This window comes from Choloepus didactylus, chromosome 14 (assembly GCF_015220235.1).
Source record: "Choloepus didactylus isolate mChoDid1 chromosome 14, mChoDid1.pri, whole genome shotgun sequence".
Lineage (NCBI taxonomy): Eukaryota > Metazoa > Chordata > Mammalia > Pilosa > Megalonychidae > Choloepus > Choloepus didactylus.
In genome coordinates this window covers 58,890,165-58,908,631 of record NC_051320.1, presented here as the reverse complement: position 1 = coordinate 58,908,631, position 18,467 = coordinate 58,890,165, and the positions used below count along the sequence as shown (strand labels likewise).

The following is an 18,467-nucleotide window of genomic DNA, read 5'->3' as shown; positions in this document are numbered from 1 at the left end:
ACCACATCTTGTTTATCCACTCACATGTTGAGAGACATTTGGATTGTTTCCATCTCTTGGCAATTTGAACAATGCCGCTATGAACATTGGTGTGTAAATATCTATTCGTGTCACTGCTTTCAGATCTTCTGGGTGTATACCGACAAGTGAAATTGCTGGATCGTAGGGTAACTCAATATCCAGTTTTCGGAGGAACCGCCAAACTGTCTTCCACAGTGGCTGTATCATTATACAGTCCCCCAGCAATGAATAAGAGTTCCAATTATCTCCACATCCCCTCCAGCATTTGTAGTTTCCTCCTTGTTTAATGGCAGCCATGCTTATTGGTGTGAGATGATATCTCATGGTCTGGATTTGCATTTCCCTTATAGCTAGTGAAGATGAACATTTTTTCATGTGTTTTTAGCCATTTGTATTTCCTCCTCGGAGAAATGTCTTTTCATATCTTTTGCCCATTTTATAATTGGGCTGTTTGTACTACTGTTGTTGAGTTGTAGGATTTCTTTATATGCAAGATCTGTCTCTTATCAGATAAATGGTTTCCAAATATTTTCTCCCGTTGTGTTGGCTGCCTCTTCACCTTTTTAACAAATTCCTTTGAGGTACAGAAGCTTTTGATTTTCTGGCGTTCCCATTTATTTTTTCTTTCATTGCTTGTGCTTTGGGTATAAGGTCTAAGAAGCAACCTCCTAATACTAGTCTTGAAGATGTTTCCCTACATTATCTTCTAGAAGTTTTATGGTGCTATCTCTTAATATTGAGGTCTTTGATACACTTTGAGATAATTTTTGTATAGGGTGTGAGGTAGGGGTCCTCTTTTGTTCTTTTGGATTGGATATCCAGCTCTCCCAGCCCCATTTGTTGAAGAGACTGTTCTGTCCCGCTTCAGTGGATCTGGGGGCCTTATCAAAACATAAGTTGAATGTAGATCTGGGGGTCAATTTTCAAATTCTCAATTCGATTCCATTGATCAATATATCTGTCTTTGTGCACATACCATGCTGTTTTGACTACTGTGGCTTTGTAGTCTGCTTCAAAGTCAGGAATTGTAAGTCCTCCCACTTCACTTTTTTTTTTTTCCAAATGTTTTAGCAATATGAGGCCACTTTCTCTTCCAAATAAATTTGATAACTAGCTTTTTCAAGTCTGCAAAGTAGGTTATTGGAATATTGATTGGTATTGCATTGAATGTATAGATCAGTTTTGAGTAGAACTGACATCTTAACTACATTTAGCCTTCCTATCCATGAACACAGAATACCTTTCCATATCTTTAGGTCCCCTTCTATTTCTTTTAGCAGAGTTATATAATTTTCTTTGTAGAGGTTTTTTGCAACCTTAGTTGAGTTTATTCCTAGGTACTTGATTTTTTTAGTTACTATTGTAAATGGAATCTTTTCCTTGAGTGATTCTTCAGTTAGGTCATTTCTAGTGTACAGGAACATTACTGACTTATGTGCATTAATCTTGTATCGTGTCACTTTGCTGAATTTATTGGCTCAAGTAGTTATATCGTTGATTTCTCAGGGTTTTCCAAATATAAGACCTATCATCTGCAAATAACGACAGTTTTACTTTTTTCTTTACAATTTGGATTCCTTTTATTTCTTTGTTTTGCCAGACTGCTCAGGCTAGAACTTCTGGCACAATGTTGAGTAACAGTGGTGACAGCAGGCATCCTTGTCTCATTCTTGATCTTAGAGGGAAGGCTTTCAGTCTCTAGCCATTGAGTACTAACTATGCTGGCTGTGGGTTTTTCACATATGCTTTTTATCATATTGAGGAAGTTTCCTTCAATTTCTACCTTTTGAAGTGTTTTTATCAAAAAAGGATGCTGAATTTTGTCAAATGCTTTTTCAGTATCTGTTGAGATGATCATTTGATTTTTCCCTTTTGATTTGTTAATGTGTTGTATTACATTGATTTTCTTATATTGAACCACCCTTGCATGCCTGGGATGAACCCCACTGGGTCATGATGTATGGTTTTTTTTTTTTAATGAATCTTTGGATTCGATTTCCAAGTATTTTGTTGAGGATTTTTGCAACTATATTCATTAGGGAGATTGGCCTGTAGTTTTTCTTTCTTATAGCATTTTTATCTGGTTTTAGTATTAGAGTGATGTTGGCTTCATGATTAGTTAGGCAGTGTTCTATTTTCTTCAATTTTTTGAAAGACTTTGAGTAGGAATGGTGTCAGTTCTTTCTGGAAAGTTTGGTAAAATTCCCCTGTAAAGTGATCGGGCCCTGGGCTTTTATTTGTGGGAAGCTTTTTGACGACTCATTGGATCTCTTTACTTTTGATTGGTTTGTTGAGGTCTTCTATTTCTTCTCTGGTCAACATAGGTTGTTCATGTGTTTCCAGGAAGATATCCATGTCCTGTAAATTGTCTACTTTGTTGGCACACAATTGTTCGTCGTATTATCCTACGATTTTTAAAATTTCTTTGGGATCCATAGTAATGGCTCCCCTCTCATTTTTATTATTTTGTTTATTTGGGTCTTCTCTCTTTTTGACTTTGTCAGTCTAGCTAAGGGTTTGTCAATCTTGCTGATCTTCTTAAAGAACCAAATTTTGGTTTTATTTATTCTATTTTTTTCTTGTCATCGATATCATTTATTTCTGCTTTAATCTTTGTTATTTCTTTTCTTGTACTTGCTTTAGGATTAGTTTGCTGATCATTTTCTAGCTTCTTCAGTTGTTCCATTAGTCCTTTGATTTTAGCTTCCTTCCTTTTTAACATATGCATTTAGAGCTATAAATTTCCCCCTCAATACTGCCTTCACTGTATCCCTTACATTTTTTTTTTTTAACTTGTTATTGTGGTAACTTAATACAGCAAATACAAAATATCCATTTTACTCATTTTTAAATGTACAAATCAGTGGCATTAATTACACTTACACTGTTTTGCTACCACTACCATCATCCATTCCCCAAACTGCTTCATCACCCCAAACAGAAACTCTGTACCCATTAAGAATTAACTCCCCATTCCCTACCCCCACCCTGTCCTGGTATCCCCTAATCTACTTTCTGTCTCTATGAATTTACTTATTCTAGATATTTCAAGATTTAAAGACATTTTACAAGTACTCTGCTAATGGTTTTCAAACTTATAGTAGGTGAAACATAGAACATTTGTTACTGTTGATGAAAGAACGTTAAAATACTAATAACTGTAATTAGTTTGCAAAAGGTATATTTTTTCCCTATATGCCCCTCGATTATTTTTTTTGAAAGTTTCAGAATAGTACTTAATTTTCAGATATTTATAGTCATCTTATTTTATATCACAAAATAGTGGCCATGTTATAAATTTTACAGATGAGGATATTGTTGCACTACTCTCACCATACATTGGTTGCAGAATAAATCTGAATACAGATAAATACTTCCCCTTCTTCCTCCCTTGTATATTTACAAACATGCCTACACATAACCCTTGCTATTCAAATTATTTTTATCTGAACCAAGGAACTAAATGCATTGAGATAATTTTGTTTTGTTTATAGGAATTCTCACTATAAACTATACAAGCTTAGGGATCAGAGAGTAAATAGATTTTTTTTTCCAAACCCTCTACCTGAACTCAGAAGCTAAAATGGTTCAGTATTTTCCATTAACTATGCAATAAATAGCAAATCTTGGGCCCACAATTAATGTTCTTTTGTTTCAGTGTATGAAACAGAAGTTAATAATTGCCACTTAAATTTAGTGGTTCAATGACTACAATAACAGATGTCTCTCCATATATAAATAGACATTTTCACCAACACTGCTCTATATATCCCATGCCTATCTCCAGACAATGGCATCTAATCTACACCAACCAATAAAACATAATTGAGAATACACATTTTTTCAATGCTCTCAAGAAGTATAAGAGTATTCCTTTGGATTTTCAAAAGAATTCTCTATTTTCAGACTTAAATTTAATAGTTTTTAATTATTCTTAGTCTAATTCCTGTTTTATCAATTAGAAAACCAAGAGACATCTTACAAGTTAAGTGAAATGACCACATTTACAATCAGCAAGTAAGAAAAGTGAGGCAAGTATCTTTATCTTCTGACTTCTAGTGTTTCAGAAAGAATGCCATACCATAAACCTGAGTTATCCATTTGAAACAGAGTGAAAGAAATTGTAGCATGGAATAGGATGTGATACCAAGTATGTTTTCTCCTTCATAATGTCACCATTCTGCAACGTCTGTTTATTCCTCTCTGAGATACGGACTTAAAAATAATTTAATATAGGGTTGTGTCTTACGATGACTATGATAATAAAGCCAAACTTATATTCAATGGTCACTATATGGCTTAAAAAATGCATCTTCATCTAATATTATGGAACCTTTCTCCATACCTCTCTCTCCATTCTCTGTTTCTCTGTCGGTAGGGTTCCCTTTAGTATATCAAGTAGGGCAGGTCTTTTATTAGCAAAATCTCTCAGCATTTGTTTGTCTGTGAAAAATTTAAGCTCTCCCTCAAATTTGAAGGAGAGCTTAGCTGGATAAAGAAGTCTTGGTTGGCAAATTTTCTCTCTCAGAATTTTAAATGTCGTGCCACTGCCTTCTCGCCTCCATGGTGGCTGCTGAGTAGTCACTACTTAGTCTTATGTTGTTTCCTTTGTATGTGGTGAATTGCTTTTCTCTTGCTGCTTTCGGAACTTGCTCCTTCTCTTCAGTATTTGACAGTCTGATCAGAATATGTCTTGGAGTGTGTTTATTTGGATTTATTCCATTTAGAGTTCGCTGGGCATTTATGCTTTGTGTATTTATGTTGTGTAGAAGGTTTGGGAAATTTTTGCCAACAATTTCTTTGAATATTCTTTCTAGACCTTTACCCTTTTCTTCCCCTTCTGGGACACCAATGAGTCTTATATTTGGACATTTTATATTATCAATCACATCCCTGAGGTCCATTTCGATTGTTTTGATTTTTTTCCCCATTCTTTCTTTTGTTCTTTCATTTTCCATTTTGTCGCACTCCAGGTCACTGATTCGTTGTTCAGCTTCCTTCAGTCTCATACTGAGTATCCAGAATCTTCTTAATTTGGTTAACAGATTCTTTTATTTCCATAAGATCATCTAATTTTTATTTACTCCTGCAATTTCTTCTTTATGCTCTTTTAGGCTCTTCTTCATGTCTTTTATATCCTGTGCCATGCTCTCATTGTTTGTCTTTAGTTCTTTGATTAATTGCTCCATGTACTGTGTCTCCTCTGATCTTTTGATTTGGGTGTTTGGGTTTGGGTTATCCATATTGTCTGTTTTTTTCATACGCTTTAAAATTTTCTGTTGTTTTTGGCCTCTTGGCATTTGCTTTACTTGATAGGGTTCTTTTAGGATATGTATGCTAACTCAAAGACTTCTCTCTAATTTGTCAGATCTACAGCTTGGTGGCGTACACTTTAACTAACCAGCAGGTGGCATCTGCGAGCCACCTATTCCCCTCAAACCAGTTCTCCCCAACTTTGTCTTAGCGGTGTGTGGGGGTCTGATTCGTGTAGGGTCCAATTAGTGCACCAGTTTTGCATGTGTAGTTGGTGCTGTCCACCCTGAACGTGGGTGTCTGTCTGAGCGGTTAGACAGCGAGGGCAGCTTTAACAATCAAATCTCCCAGGTGTTCCTCGAGATTTAAGGCTGTTCCAAGAGTCTAAACCTTCAGTTCGGTCTTGCCACAGATTGTCTCTGCCGCTGACCCACAAGTCCTTGGTACTGGCATATGGTTCCCGGGATTTCCGAGTGGGTCCCTCTTCCAAGCCGTGCCCTTCTAGGGCCTCTGCTAAGGGAAGGATGTGCTACATCACAAGTACATGCCAACCCTCAAGGGAAGTTCTGGGCTGCTGGGCTATGTAGGGGCGTTCCCAGCCTGCTGAAAGGATGGCTGAATGAGGCATGTTAATTTCCCCCTTTGGCACCGCTCTGCCTTCTTAGCTCCGGGACAATTAGCTGCGGGTGTGCGAAAGGCTATTGTCCACGCCAGATATTGTGGCATGTACGCATTGCTGGAAACACTTCCCATTGCACTGGGTTTTTTAGAGCAGCTCTAGGCTGTCGTGCCGGCGCCAGGCAGGAGCATTCCCAGACCGCCGGGAAGATGGCTGTAAGGGGCATGGTTTTTTTCCTCTTTTGGCTAACCTCTGCCTTCCTAGCTCCGAGACAATTAGCAGCAGATGTGCAAAAGGCTATCGTCTGCACCAGATATTGAGGCATACTCAGAGGTTGTGGAGATACCGTTCCTGCCACACTTCGCTGTGCGGTTATCACTGCCATATCCACAGCGGCTTTTGGGTTTTTAAAAAGAACTAGTCCGACTCCAAACGCCAACCCATGGTTTCCTCACACCACAGCATGGCTGCCGGATATTCAGCAGGCTTACTCACTCGTTTCAGAACGCAGACTCCCGGTTTCCCCAAGTGCACGGTCCCTATGGATTTAGCAGACTTTGTCCAGCTGGTGCATCCCTGGAACTGGTGTTCTGGGTGACTTTCTGGCTTTTATCTAGTATTTTTCATGGAGGTGTTTCTTTTGCCCTGTCTCTCCTAACCACCATCTTCCGGAAGTCCGGATCCACAGTTTTTACTTACAGATTTTATGCTGTGATCATGGGCATTCCTCCCAATTCATGTTGGTGTATGATGAGTGGACAGTCACGTTTGTTCCACCGCAGTTATTTTGGATTATTTAATAGTTGTTTCTGTTTTTTTTTCAGTTGTTCCAGGGGGACTACTTGGCTTCCACTCCTCTCTATGCCACCATCTTAGATACAAAAAAAAAAAATCTATTCCATACGTTTTGATATATTGTCTTCTTGTTTTCATGTCTCTAGATATTTAGCAATTTCTCTTGCAATTTCTTCTCTGACCCACTGATTGTTTAGGAGTACGTTGTTTAACCTTCAGATATTTGTGAATGTTCTAAATCTGATGGTTATTGAACTTCTAGTTGCATTCCACCATGGTCAGAGAAGGTGCTTTGAATAATTTCAATCTTCTTAAATATATGGAGGCTTGTTTTATGCCCCAGTATATGATCTATCCTGGAGAAAGTTCCATGAGCACTAGAGAAGAATGTATATCCTGGTAATTTGGGATGTAATACTCTATAAATGTCTGTTAAGTATTGTTCTAGTTTGCTAATGCTGCCAGAATGCAAAACACCAGAAATGGATCGGCTTTTATAAAGGGGGTTTATTTGGTTACACAGTTACAGTCTTAAGGCCATAAAGTGTCCAAGGTAACACATCAGCAATCGGGTACCTTCACTGGAGGATGGCAATGATGTCTGGAAAACCTCTGTTAGCTGAGAAGGCACGTGGGTGGCGTCTGCTCCAAAGTTCTGGTTTCAAAATGGCTTTCTCCCAGGACGTTCCTCTCTAGGCTGCAGTTCCTCAAAAATGTCACTCTTAGTTACACTTGGGGTATTTGTCCTCTCTCAGCCTCTCCGGAACAAGGGTCTGCTTTCAACAGCCATCTTCAAACTGCAGTTCCTCTCTCAGCTTCTGGGCATTCTTCAGAGTGTCCCTCTTGGCTATAGCAGCTTGTTCCCTCTGTCTGATCTTACATAGTGCGCCAGTAATTTAATTCAGACCCACTCTGAATGGGCAGGCCAACACCTCTATGGAAATTATCCAATCAGAGTCACCACCCACAGTTGAGTGGGGCACATCTCCATGGAAACACTCAAATAATTACAATCTAATTAACACTGATATGTCTGTCCACACAAGATTATATCAAAGATAATGGCGTTTGGGGGGACATAATACATTACAACTAGAACAAGTATAATTCATTTATTACATTGTTTAGCCTCTCTATTTCCTTATTGGTCCTCTGTCTGGTTGATCTATCTTTAGGAGAGAGTGGTGTATTGAAGTCTCTCACGAATATTGTGGAAACTTCTATTGTTACCTTCAGTTTTGCCACTGTTTGTCTCATGTACTTTGGAGCACCTAGATTGGGTGCATAAACATTTATGATTGTTATTTCTTCTTGGTGAATTGTACCTTTTATTAGTATATAGTATCCTTCTTTGTCCCGTATGACATCCTTGCATTTAAAGTCTATTTTATCTGAGATTAGCATTGCTACCTCTGCTTTCTTTTGGCTGTATCTTGCATGTAATATTTTTTCCATCCTTTCACTTTCAATCTCTTTGTGTCTCTGGGTCTAAGATGAGTTGCTTGTAAACAGCATTCTGATGGTTAATAAATTTTAATTCATTCTGCCAATCTGTATCTTCTAATTGGAGAGTTTAATCCATCCACATCCAATGTTATTACTGTGAAGGAATTCTTGACTCAGCCATCTTATCCTTTGGTTTTTATTTGTAAGATCTATTTTTTTCCCCTTCTCTATTTCCTTTAAGTTACCCTTACAGAAACTCTTCAGTTCTGTGCTCTTCTCCAGGCCTTTCTCTCCTGTTGTTTTTTTTTTTTTCCCTGTTGTGGCCTCTTGGCATTTGCTTATCTTTATAGGGTTCTTTTAGGATATGCAGGATTATTTGAAAATTTATCTCTAATTTGGCAGAGTTGCAGCTTGGTGGAGTGTACTTTCCCTGACCTACCAGCAGATGGTGCTCTTGAGCCACCTCTTCCCCTTAAGCCAGTTCTCCCCCAACTTGTCTATAAACTGAGAACAGGTCCAAACCATGTGGAAGTCCAATCAGTGCACCAATTTTCCGTGTGTGCTGGGCACTGCCAGCCCTATGGTTGGCAAGTACACCCTGCACAGTTTGGCAAGGAGTCCACTCCAGGACACAGTGGTCCTGGCTCTTCCCAGGTTGCGGGAAGAGTACTCCAGGGCTGCAGAGCTGCACGTCTCACCTTCCAGCTCAAATGCCCCACAGCCCGTCTGCCATGCACTCACGAGTCCCTGGGTTCGGGGGAGGGCTCCTGGCACTTCTGTGTGGCACCCCTGCATCTAGGCTGTACACACCGTGGACTTCCATGGAGGAAGTGTATGCCATCACAAGCCCGCTGAAACCCGAATTCTCTCAAGGAAGCTCTGGGCCACAGGGCTGTAAAGGGTTATCTCCCCAGCTAACTGCAAAAATGGCTGCAGGGGCATAGAAAGCTGTCCTCCTCCACTCTTGCCAGTTGGCTCCTAGTGCCTGCTGCCTGGCAGTATTCCAGGCCAAATGCTCACTGGTCTCAAACACAGTCTCTTGGTTTCTCCAAGCACACACCCACCATGGGTGCTGAAGCCCAGCTGGTTGAACCCCAGAGCTGCTGTTCTGGAATGCTTTCTATCCTTCATCTATTGTTTTTCATGGAGGAGAGTTGTGCTCTGTCTCTCTCAATCCACCGTCTTCCTGGAAGGTCTCAACAATCTTTAAAATACAGATTTTTTTTTTTGCTTTCAAACAGAGACAATAAAAAATGGAGAACCAAAGGGAGTCTCAACAACTCTCCTGGAAGTTGAGGAATCAAGAAGACTTAACCCATCAGTCTAATGGAATCAAGGTCAGGAAAACCAAATGTCAAATATGGCAATACTGACAAAAGTGATTCATATGAAAATACCTTTTGCTCCTCAACTTCTCCTTACATAACACCTACAAGCCAACAACACAGACAATATTCCAGAAGCAACTTTAGATGGATTTCCCACAAACTGTCAACCCCATTCTACCGATAGGACCAACAGTCCTAGTTCATCAAATACCTTAGAAGATCAGTAAAGGCACCATAAATTAACAAATCTCCTGTTTTTTTGTCCTCAAACACAAATTAATATGAACAGCAAACAAATAGGTAGGATCTCTACTATAACCAAGAGCAAAAATAAATTACTATCTTTTTTTATTATTAAATATTTATTAAACAGCTGTTATTTGCAAGACAATATGAGATTGGAGGAACACTAGATTTAAAATACAGTGACTTGATCATAGCAGACAACACAGTATAGAATTAAAGGATTATTTCTTATTATAATGACATACCACTAAAGATGGGCCTAATTTAAAATAAAGCACATGCTAAAGTGATATTTCATAAGAAAACGATGAATGCAAGGACAAATGATAACAATGAGATCAAACCCATCTTTATGAAGTCATTATTACAGACAGCAAACTCTATGTAAACCATAGAGAGGTCAACAGTATGCTATTTTGTGGGAATTAAAGAAATACCATATTCAAATTTGAGGGGAGGAGGCATTACCCTGTGTTGGGGTTGAATTACATGCCCAGAATTTGGGTTCTTAATCTTAATCCATTCAAGTGGTGGAAACCCATTGTAAATAGGACCTTCTGAAAATGTTATTTTTAGTTAAGGTGTACCCAACTGCGTAAATTTGGGCTTCAATCTGAGTACTAGGGTCCTTTATAAGCAGAATGAAATTCAGACAGAGGAGAAGCCACAGAGAGCAGCCAGAAGCTCAAAGTCAACAGAACTCAGAAGAGAAAGGAGAAGACGCCGCCACGTGTATTGCCATAGAATCCCAAGATTGCCAGCCAGCCAGAAGATACCAACCCCAGGGGAAAGGAAGCCTTCTAGCCTCCGAAATCATGAGCCAATAAATTCCTGTTAAGTGAACCCATGGTGTGGCATTTGTCATAGGAGCTATGACAAACAGCTGTGATAAAATTAATAATTCTTAATCTAAGGCTGCAGCAGTTGGATGCTATAAAATATGAAAAACTAGAGAAAATAGCATGAACTCAACTGGCACAATGCTAACACACATAACTTGAAAACTTACTTGCAAATATGAGTTAAACAGATCCCAAAAGAACTAAGGTAAATCTCTGTAATACTGTTTTTGAGGAAGACTTGAAATCCATATTGTTAGCCATATTATATTGTCTTACATGAGACTATGTTTCAGGGGACAGTACATAACTGGCAGGATCACCAAATTCAGTAATAAGAGATTTTAATGGCTTTCTATTGTACCTAATACACTTATCTATACATCTTTTTTTAAAATTCTTTTTTGGTTTTGTAGCTGAGTCATTCACTTTATATAAGTTAATAATTATCAAATCATAAAACATTAGCTTACCTCCATTAGCCAACAGATTCTCCTGAACTTTGTCTTTACTGTCCTCCAATACATCAGCCATGTACTGAGCAACTTTCTTAACCACCCTTGGGGAAAAAGAGAAACCAATAACCATTTTCAGGAAAAAGATCTAAATTCCATGCTATCCAAAGAACAAATTACATAAAAACATGAATTTAACTATAAGTTCCATTATACATATCAATATAATATAGAATGAATGGGTGACACCTACTATAAATGATGTTTCAGAGGTAAAATGAACCAAGATTTTGCTGTATGCCAAAACAAAAACAAAAACAAAAACAAAAAACAACTAAAAAAAGTAGGGTTTTAAGGAGACAACATGCAATGTGTTCACTAGTCTGGAAAGAAAGTAGTGGGAAACTACTGAAAAACAGTTTGTCAACAGCCATACATTCTACAGTGAAAAACTAGAAAGTGGATCCAACTTCAAGGACCAAGAACAAAGGAGGAGGCAGGAAACTAGCATTCACCAAGTTACATGCCAGACACTGTGCTTTCACTTAGGGCAAAATGGATCTGACAGACAACCGAGCACAAGCAATAACAGTAATGAGCATTGAGGTTCTACTTTATTAACTATTTATTAAGCATCTACTATTTGCAAGGAACTTTGTGATGTGGAAACGATAGGGCCAGAACTACCAAGGTACCTGCATGTCAACTTGTCAATCCCTTCATTTTATCAGTAAAGACACCAAGGTATAAAGCAATCAAGTGACTTCTCCACAGTCACGAGAGCAGTTAATGGCAGAGCTGAGACAGAAATGTGGTGCCTTGAAATTGGAGTCCAGTACTGTTTTCCCTATTCTAGGCTACTTTTAAGCCCCAGGTGGGATACAAAATTACACAAGACAGTCACTACCCTCACACTACTTAAAATCTAACTGGAGAGATACCAAAAAATACAAATGACTAACTACAAAGCAATCTATGATAAGTGTCAGCTGTTACAAGAGACATATAAGGGAAGAAGGGATCCTTCTAGCTACTGTAATCAAGAAAACATAATTGCTCTTCAGCAGGGCAATGAAAGATGGGCATGATTTTGAAAGGAGGATTAGATGAGAAGAAAGAATATTCTTGCCAACAGGGCATCATATGAGTCAGGATAAAGAGAGATGGTAAAGCAATGAGCATTCAGAGAATCATGAGAGATCCAGATTGACCAAAGTGGTAGGCTGAAGGGTAGGGGAAGAGAGCTAGGAAGGTTGGCTGGGGCCAGACTGCAGAGAAATGGCCTCTAATGTTAAGACTTCAGAAGGGTGTATCATGATCAAAACAGGGCAAAGGATAATTACTTGGATGGCACATTGGCAAAGCATGGAAACTGGTAAACAAATTAAGAAATTCTTGTAACAATTGAAGCATGAACCAATAAAGACAAGCAAAAAGTGATAAAAGGGCTAAATTGAGTGGCAAACCTAGGTTGAGTAATCTCAAACCTAAGAAAGTGGAAAATTTCAGAATGAAGTCTTCTTTCTGAAGTCATAAGTCTTCAACATGTGTAACTTGTGCAGGCTAAGTCTCCACAATTCATCCTTTCCTTCAAAGGAGATAAACCATTTGGCCCATATAAATTGACAAGCACCTTGCTATGAACATTCTACAATGTGCCTGTGTTTACAGCAGAAATAGTTCAGAGTGTCTAATCACCTGCTGTTGAGTTTATGAACTTAACATTGCATAACATTACAGAACTTCATGCATCTCCACAAGAACAGCTATATAAATGTACACATGGTCACCTTAAAAATTTTGCTCTGATGATTAGATTACTAAGAATAAATACTAACTTACTCCATATACCACAATGTTTAGACTTCAAAAACTGGGACATTTAAGTCACTCTGCTACCATCTATCAATTCTACCAAGGTCTGGCAAACACAATTTTTTTTTTAATTAAAGAAATTGTGGGTTGACAGAGCAATCATGCATTAAATACAGGATTTCCACCCTACTCCACCACACACACCCTGCACTGGTGTGAGATATTTGTTACAATTGATGATAGCACTTTTTTACAACTGTTACTATTAATTGTTTAACTTAGGGCTCACTGCATAGTATAGTTCCATGGATTTTTTAAAAAATTTTATTGTTACCATATATACAAACTAACCTTTCCCCTTTTAATCATGTTCAAATATACATTTCACTTGTCAACTGAGGTCATTATGCTAGCTAACATCACCACCATCCATTACCAAAACATTTCCATCATTCCAAAGAAGAACCCTGTACATTTTAAGCATTAACCTACTGTGATGGTTCAGGTTCATGTGTCAACTTGGCCAGGTGATGGGGTCCAGGTGTCTAGCCAAGCAAGCACTGGCCTAACCCTTACTGCAAGGACATTTGTGGCTGGTTAATAAACCAGAAGAATGGTTTATTAAATCATCAATCAATTGGCTGCAGCTGTGACTGATGACATCAACGAAGGGCATGTCTTCCACAATGAGAGAATTCAGCAGGATTTAATCCAATCAATTGAAGACTTTTAAGCAAGAGAGACAGAGGACCTTTACTTCTATTTCAGCTAGCCAGTGAAGCATTTGCTGAGTTCATCGGAGTTGCCAGTTCGCTGCCTGAGGAGTTCATTGCACACATTCATCAGAGTTGCCAGGTGCTGCCTGCTCTACAGAATTTTGACTCGTGCATACCCACAGCTGTGTGAGACACTTTTATAAAATCTTCTATTTAGATATTTCTTGTTGATTCTATTTCCCTAGAGAACCCTAACATACCTACCATTCCCTATACCCACCCCATTCCCTGGTAACCTATATTTTAGATGCTGACTGAGTTTGATTCAAATTGTTTCAAATCAGTGAGATAATACAATATTTGTCCTTTTGTTGTCTGGCTTATTTCACTCAACATGATGTCTTCAAGGTTCATCCATGTAGTCACATGTATCAGGATTTCATTCCTTTCTACGGCTGAATAATATTCCATTGTATGTATATACCATATTTTATCCATTCATTGGTTGATGGACATTTGTTTGACTTCCATCTTTTGGCAACTGTAACTAATGCTACTATGAACACTGGTGTGCAAATATTTGTTCAAATACCTGCTTTCAATTATTCTATGTGTATACCTAGTAGCGGGATTGCCGGGTAATATAGTTCTCTATTTAGCTTTCTGAGGAACCACCAGACTGTCTTCCAGAGTGGCTACACCATTCTTCATTGCCACCAGCAATGAAAGAGTGTCCCTATTTCTCCTCTCAACATGTTATTTTCCATTATTTTTAATAGCAGCCATTCTAATGGGTGTGCAATGGTATCTCATTGTAGTTCTGATTTGCATTCCCCTGATGGATAAAGTTGTTGAGCATCTATTCATGTGCGTTCTGGCCATTTGTAAATATTCATTGGAGAAATGTCTATTCAACTCTTTTGCCCATTTTTAAACTGGGATGTTTGTCTTTTGAACTTGAACAATTTCTTTATATATTCTGGATATTAATCCTTTATTGGATATGTGGTTTCCAAATATTTTCTCGCATTGTATAGTTTGTCATTTTACTTTCATAATAAGGTCCTTGGAGAAACAAACTACTTAATTTTGATGAGGTCCTATTTATCTAATTTTTCTTTTGTTGCTTGTGCATTAGGTATAAATTCTAAGAAACCATTGCCTAATAGCAGGTCCTGAATGCCTCCCTACATTTTCTTCTGGGAGTTTGATAGTTATAGCTCTTATATTAAGGTCTTTGAATCATTTGAGTTCATTTTGCTATATGGTATAAGGCAGAGGTCCTTTTTTTTTTTTAATTTGCACATGGAGATCCGTTGTCCCAGCCATTATTTATTGAAGAGACTATTCCTTACCAATTGACTGGTCTTTGACAGCTTTTCAAAAATCAGTTGGCTGTAAATGTGAGGTCTGATTTCTGAGCTCTCAATTCTGTTCTATATGTCTGTCGTTTTGACAGTACCATAGTACTTTGATTACTGTGGCTTTAACTATTTGGGGCCCCTTGCCCTTCCAAATAAATTTAACAGTTGCCTTTTCCATTTCTAGAAAGTAGGCTGTTGGAATTTTAAATGGGGTTGCACTGAATCTACAATTTGAGTAGTACTGACATCTTAAATGACATTTAGTCTTCCAATCCATGAACAAAGAGTGTCTTTCCATTTATTTAGGTCTTCTTTGATTTCTTTTAGCAACTTTTGGTAGTTTTCTGTGTACAAGTCCTTTGCATCTTGGTTAGATTTATTCCTAGATATCTGAATCTTTTAGTTGCTGTTGAGAATGGATTTTTTTTCCTTATTTTTTCTTCTGTTTGTTCATTGCTTGTGTACAGAAACACTACTGGTTTCTGGGTGCTGATCTTGTACCCTGCCACTTTACTGATTTCATCTATTAGCTCTAGGATTTGTTGCGGATTTTTCAGCATTTTCTGTATATAGGATCATATCATCTGTAAATAGGGAAAGTTTTACTTCTTCCTTTCCAATGTGGACACCTTTTATTTCTTTTTGTAGCCTAATTACTCTGGCAAGAATCTCCAGTACAATGTTAAATAACAGTGGTGACAGTGGGTTTCCTTGTCTTGTTCCTGATCTTAGAGGGAAAGCTTTCAGTCTCTCACCATTAAGTAGGATGTTAGCTGTGGGCGTCTCATATAAGCCCTTCATCATGTAGAGGAAGTGTCCTTCTCTTCCAAGTGCTTTAACTGCTCTTACCAAGAAAGGGTACAGTATTTTATCAAATGCCTTTTCAGCATGAATTGAGATGATCATATAAGGTATGACATTAATTGATTTTCTTATGTTGAACCAACCTTGCATACCAAGGACAAATCCCATGTGATCTTTTACTATGCTGTTGGATTCACTTTACTAGCATTTTGTTGAGGACTTTTGCATCTATATTCATAAGAGATATTGGTCCACAGTTTTCTTTTCTTGTGTATCTTTATTTGGCTTTGGTATGAGGGTTGACAATGGCCTTGTAAAATAAGTTAGGGAGTGTTCCCTGCTCTTCAATTTTGTGGAAGAGTTTGAGCCAAACTGGAGCTGAGTCTTCTCAGAATATTTGGTAGGATTCCCCTGTGAAGTCATCTGGTACTGGGCTTTTCCTTGTTGGGAGGTTTTTGATGACTAATTCAGTCTCTTTACTAGTAATTGGTCTGTTGAGATTTGTATTTCTTCTTGAATCAATGTAGGCAGTTTACGTGTTTCTAAGAATTTGTCCATTTCATCTAGGTTATTTAATTTATTGACATACAATTATTCGGAGTATCCTCTTTTAGTCCTTTTTATTTCAGCAATGTCAGTAATAATGTCCCCTTTTCATACCTGATTTTCATTATTTGTATTCTCCCTCTTTTTTTGTCAGTTTTGCTAAAGGTTTGTCGATTTTATCAACCTTTTCAAAGAACCAACTTTCAGTTTTGCTGATTCTCTTTACTGTTTTTTGTTTTCTATTTTGTTTATCTCCACTCTGATATTTATTTCCTTCCTTCTGCTCACTTTGGGTTTAGTTTGCTCCTCTTTTTCTAGTGCTTCCAGTTTTGAGATTAGATCTCTGATTTGAAGTCTTTTTTCTTTTTTAATGTAAGCATTTAGAGCTATAAATTTCCCTGTCAGTACTGCTGTTGCTGTTGTTTCAGTTTATATATATATTGTGTCCCCCAGAAAAGGACATGTGCTTTGATGCAATCTCATAGGGACAGAGGTATTAATGTTGATTAGGTTGTTTCCATGGAGATGTGACCCAACCAACTACAAGTGATAACTCTTATGAGATAATTTCCATGGAGGTGTAGCCCCACCCATTCAGCATGGACCTTGATTAGTTCACTTAAGCCATATAAAAGCTCAGAGAGAAGGAGCTCATTGCTTGCTGCAGCCATGAGGGACACTTTGAAGAATGCACAGGAGCTGAGATAGGAGCTGAAATGCAACCTAGGAGCAAGCAGACATGAGCCATGTGCCTTCCCAGCTAAAAGAGGTTCTCCAGGTGCCAATGTTCTTTTTCTGGTGAAGGTACCCTATTGTTGATGACTTACCTTGGACACTTTATGACCTTAAGACTGTAACTTTGTATCCAAAACACCCCATTTATACAAGCCAGTGCATTTCTGGTATTTTGCATTCCAGAGGCATTAGCAAACGAGAACATGCTGCATCCCATAAGTTTTGGTATGCTATAATTTCCTTTTCATTTGCCTCAACATATTACCTAATTTCATTTCTGAATTCCTGTTTAACCCATTGGTTAAGAGTATGTTGTTCAGGAGCCAATGACTGTTCACTTAGGATGGATTGTATGGTATGTGAACAAAACTGTTTAAAAAATAGAAACAAATGCAGGAGAAGATGCAGAGAGAGAGATATAACTATTCACTGTTGGTAGGGAGGTAGAATGGTGCAGCCTCTCAGGAGGGCAGTGTGGTGGTTCAACAGGAGGCTGGGTATAGGGTTGCCATATGATCCAGCAACCCCCTTATTTGGTACATACTTGGAAGAACTGAAAGCAGAGACAAGAACAGACATTTGCACATTGGTGCTTGTTCTGGTTTGCTAATGCTGCTCTTCTGCAAAACACCAGAAATGGATGGGCTTTTATAAAGGGGGTTTATTTGGTTACAAAGTTCATAAGGACACAAAATAACCAAGGTAAGGCATCAACAAAGGGTACCTTCACTGGAGAAAGGCCACTGGCATCCGCAAAACCTGTTAGCTGGGAAGGCACATGGCTGGCATCTGCTTGCTCCCAGGTGGCGTTTCAAAATGGCATTCTCCAAAGTGTCACTCTTGGGGTGTTTTGTCCTGTCTTAGCTGCAGCTGCTCTTCAAAATGTCACTCTCAGTTGCTCTCCAAAATGTCACTCTCAGCTGCTCCGAGCTGCTTCTGCCTGTGAACTGCTTTATACAGCTCCAGTGATCCAATTAACACCCACCCTGGATGGGCGGGGTTAAACCTCTGTTCTGGTTTGCTAATTGCTGCCAGAATGCAAAATACCAGAGATGAACTGGCGATTAGCTTTTATAAAAAGGGGTTTACTTGGTTACACAGTTAATAGTCTTAAGGCCATAAAGTGTCCAAGGTAACACATGAACAATCAGGTGCCTTCACTGGAGGATGGCCAATGGGGTCCGGAAAACCTCTGTTAGCTGGGAAGGCACGTGGCTGGCGTCTGCTCCAGAGTTCTGGTTTCAAAATGGCTTTCTCCCAGAATGTTCCTCTCTAGGCTTTAGCTCCTCAAAAATGTCACTTTCAAGTTGTTCTTGGGGAATTTGTCTTCTCTTAGCTTCTCTGGAGCAAAAGTCTGCTTTCAAAGGCCATCTCCAAAATGTCTCTGTAAGTTGCAGCTCCTCTCTCAGCTCCTGTGCTTTCTTCAAAGTGTCCCTCTTGGCTGTAGCAAGCTCACTCCTTCTGTCTGAACTTATATAGTGCTCT

The 18,467-nt window shown here is 38.6% G+C and overlaps 1 protein-coding gene across 1 annotated transcript in view; it reads right to left on the bottom strand.

Annotated features, from left to right (window-relative positions):
* The window catches only part of ATP6V1C1 (ATPase H+ transporting V1 subunit C1), a 112,848-nt gene that overhangs the window by 44,387 nt on the left and 49,994 nt on the right, over window positions 1-18,467 (bottom strand). The window contains exon 4 of the mRNA XM_037802551.1: window positions 11,021-11,106. Coding sequence (XP_037658479.1) covers window positions 11,021-11,106 — 86 coding nt within the window. The remainder of the gene's footprint in view (window positions 1-11,020; window positions 11,107-18,467) is intronic.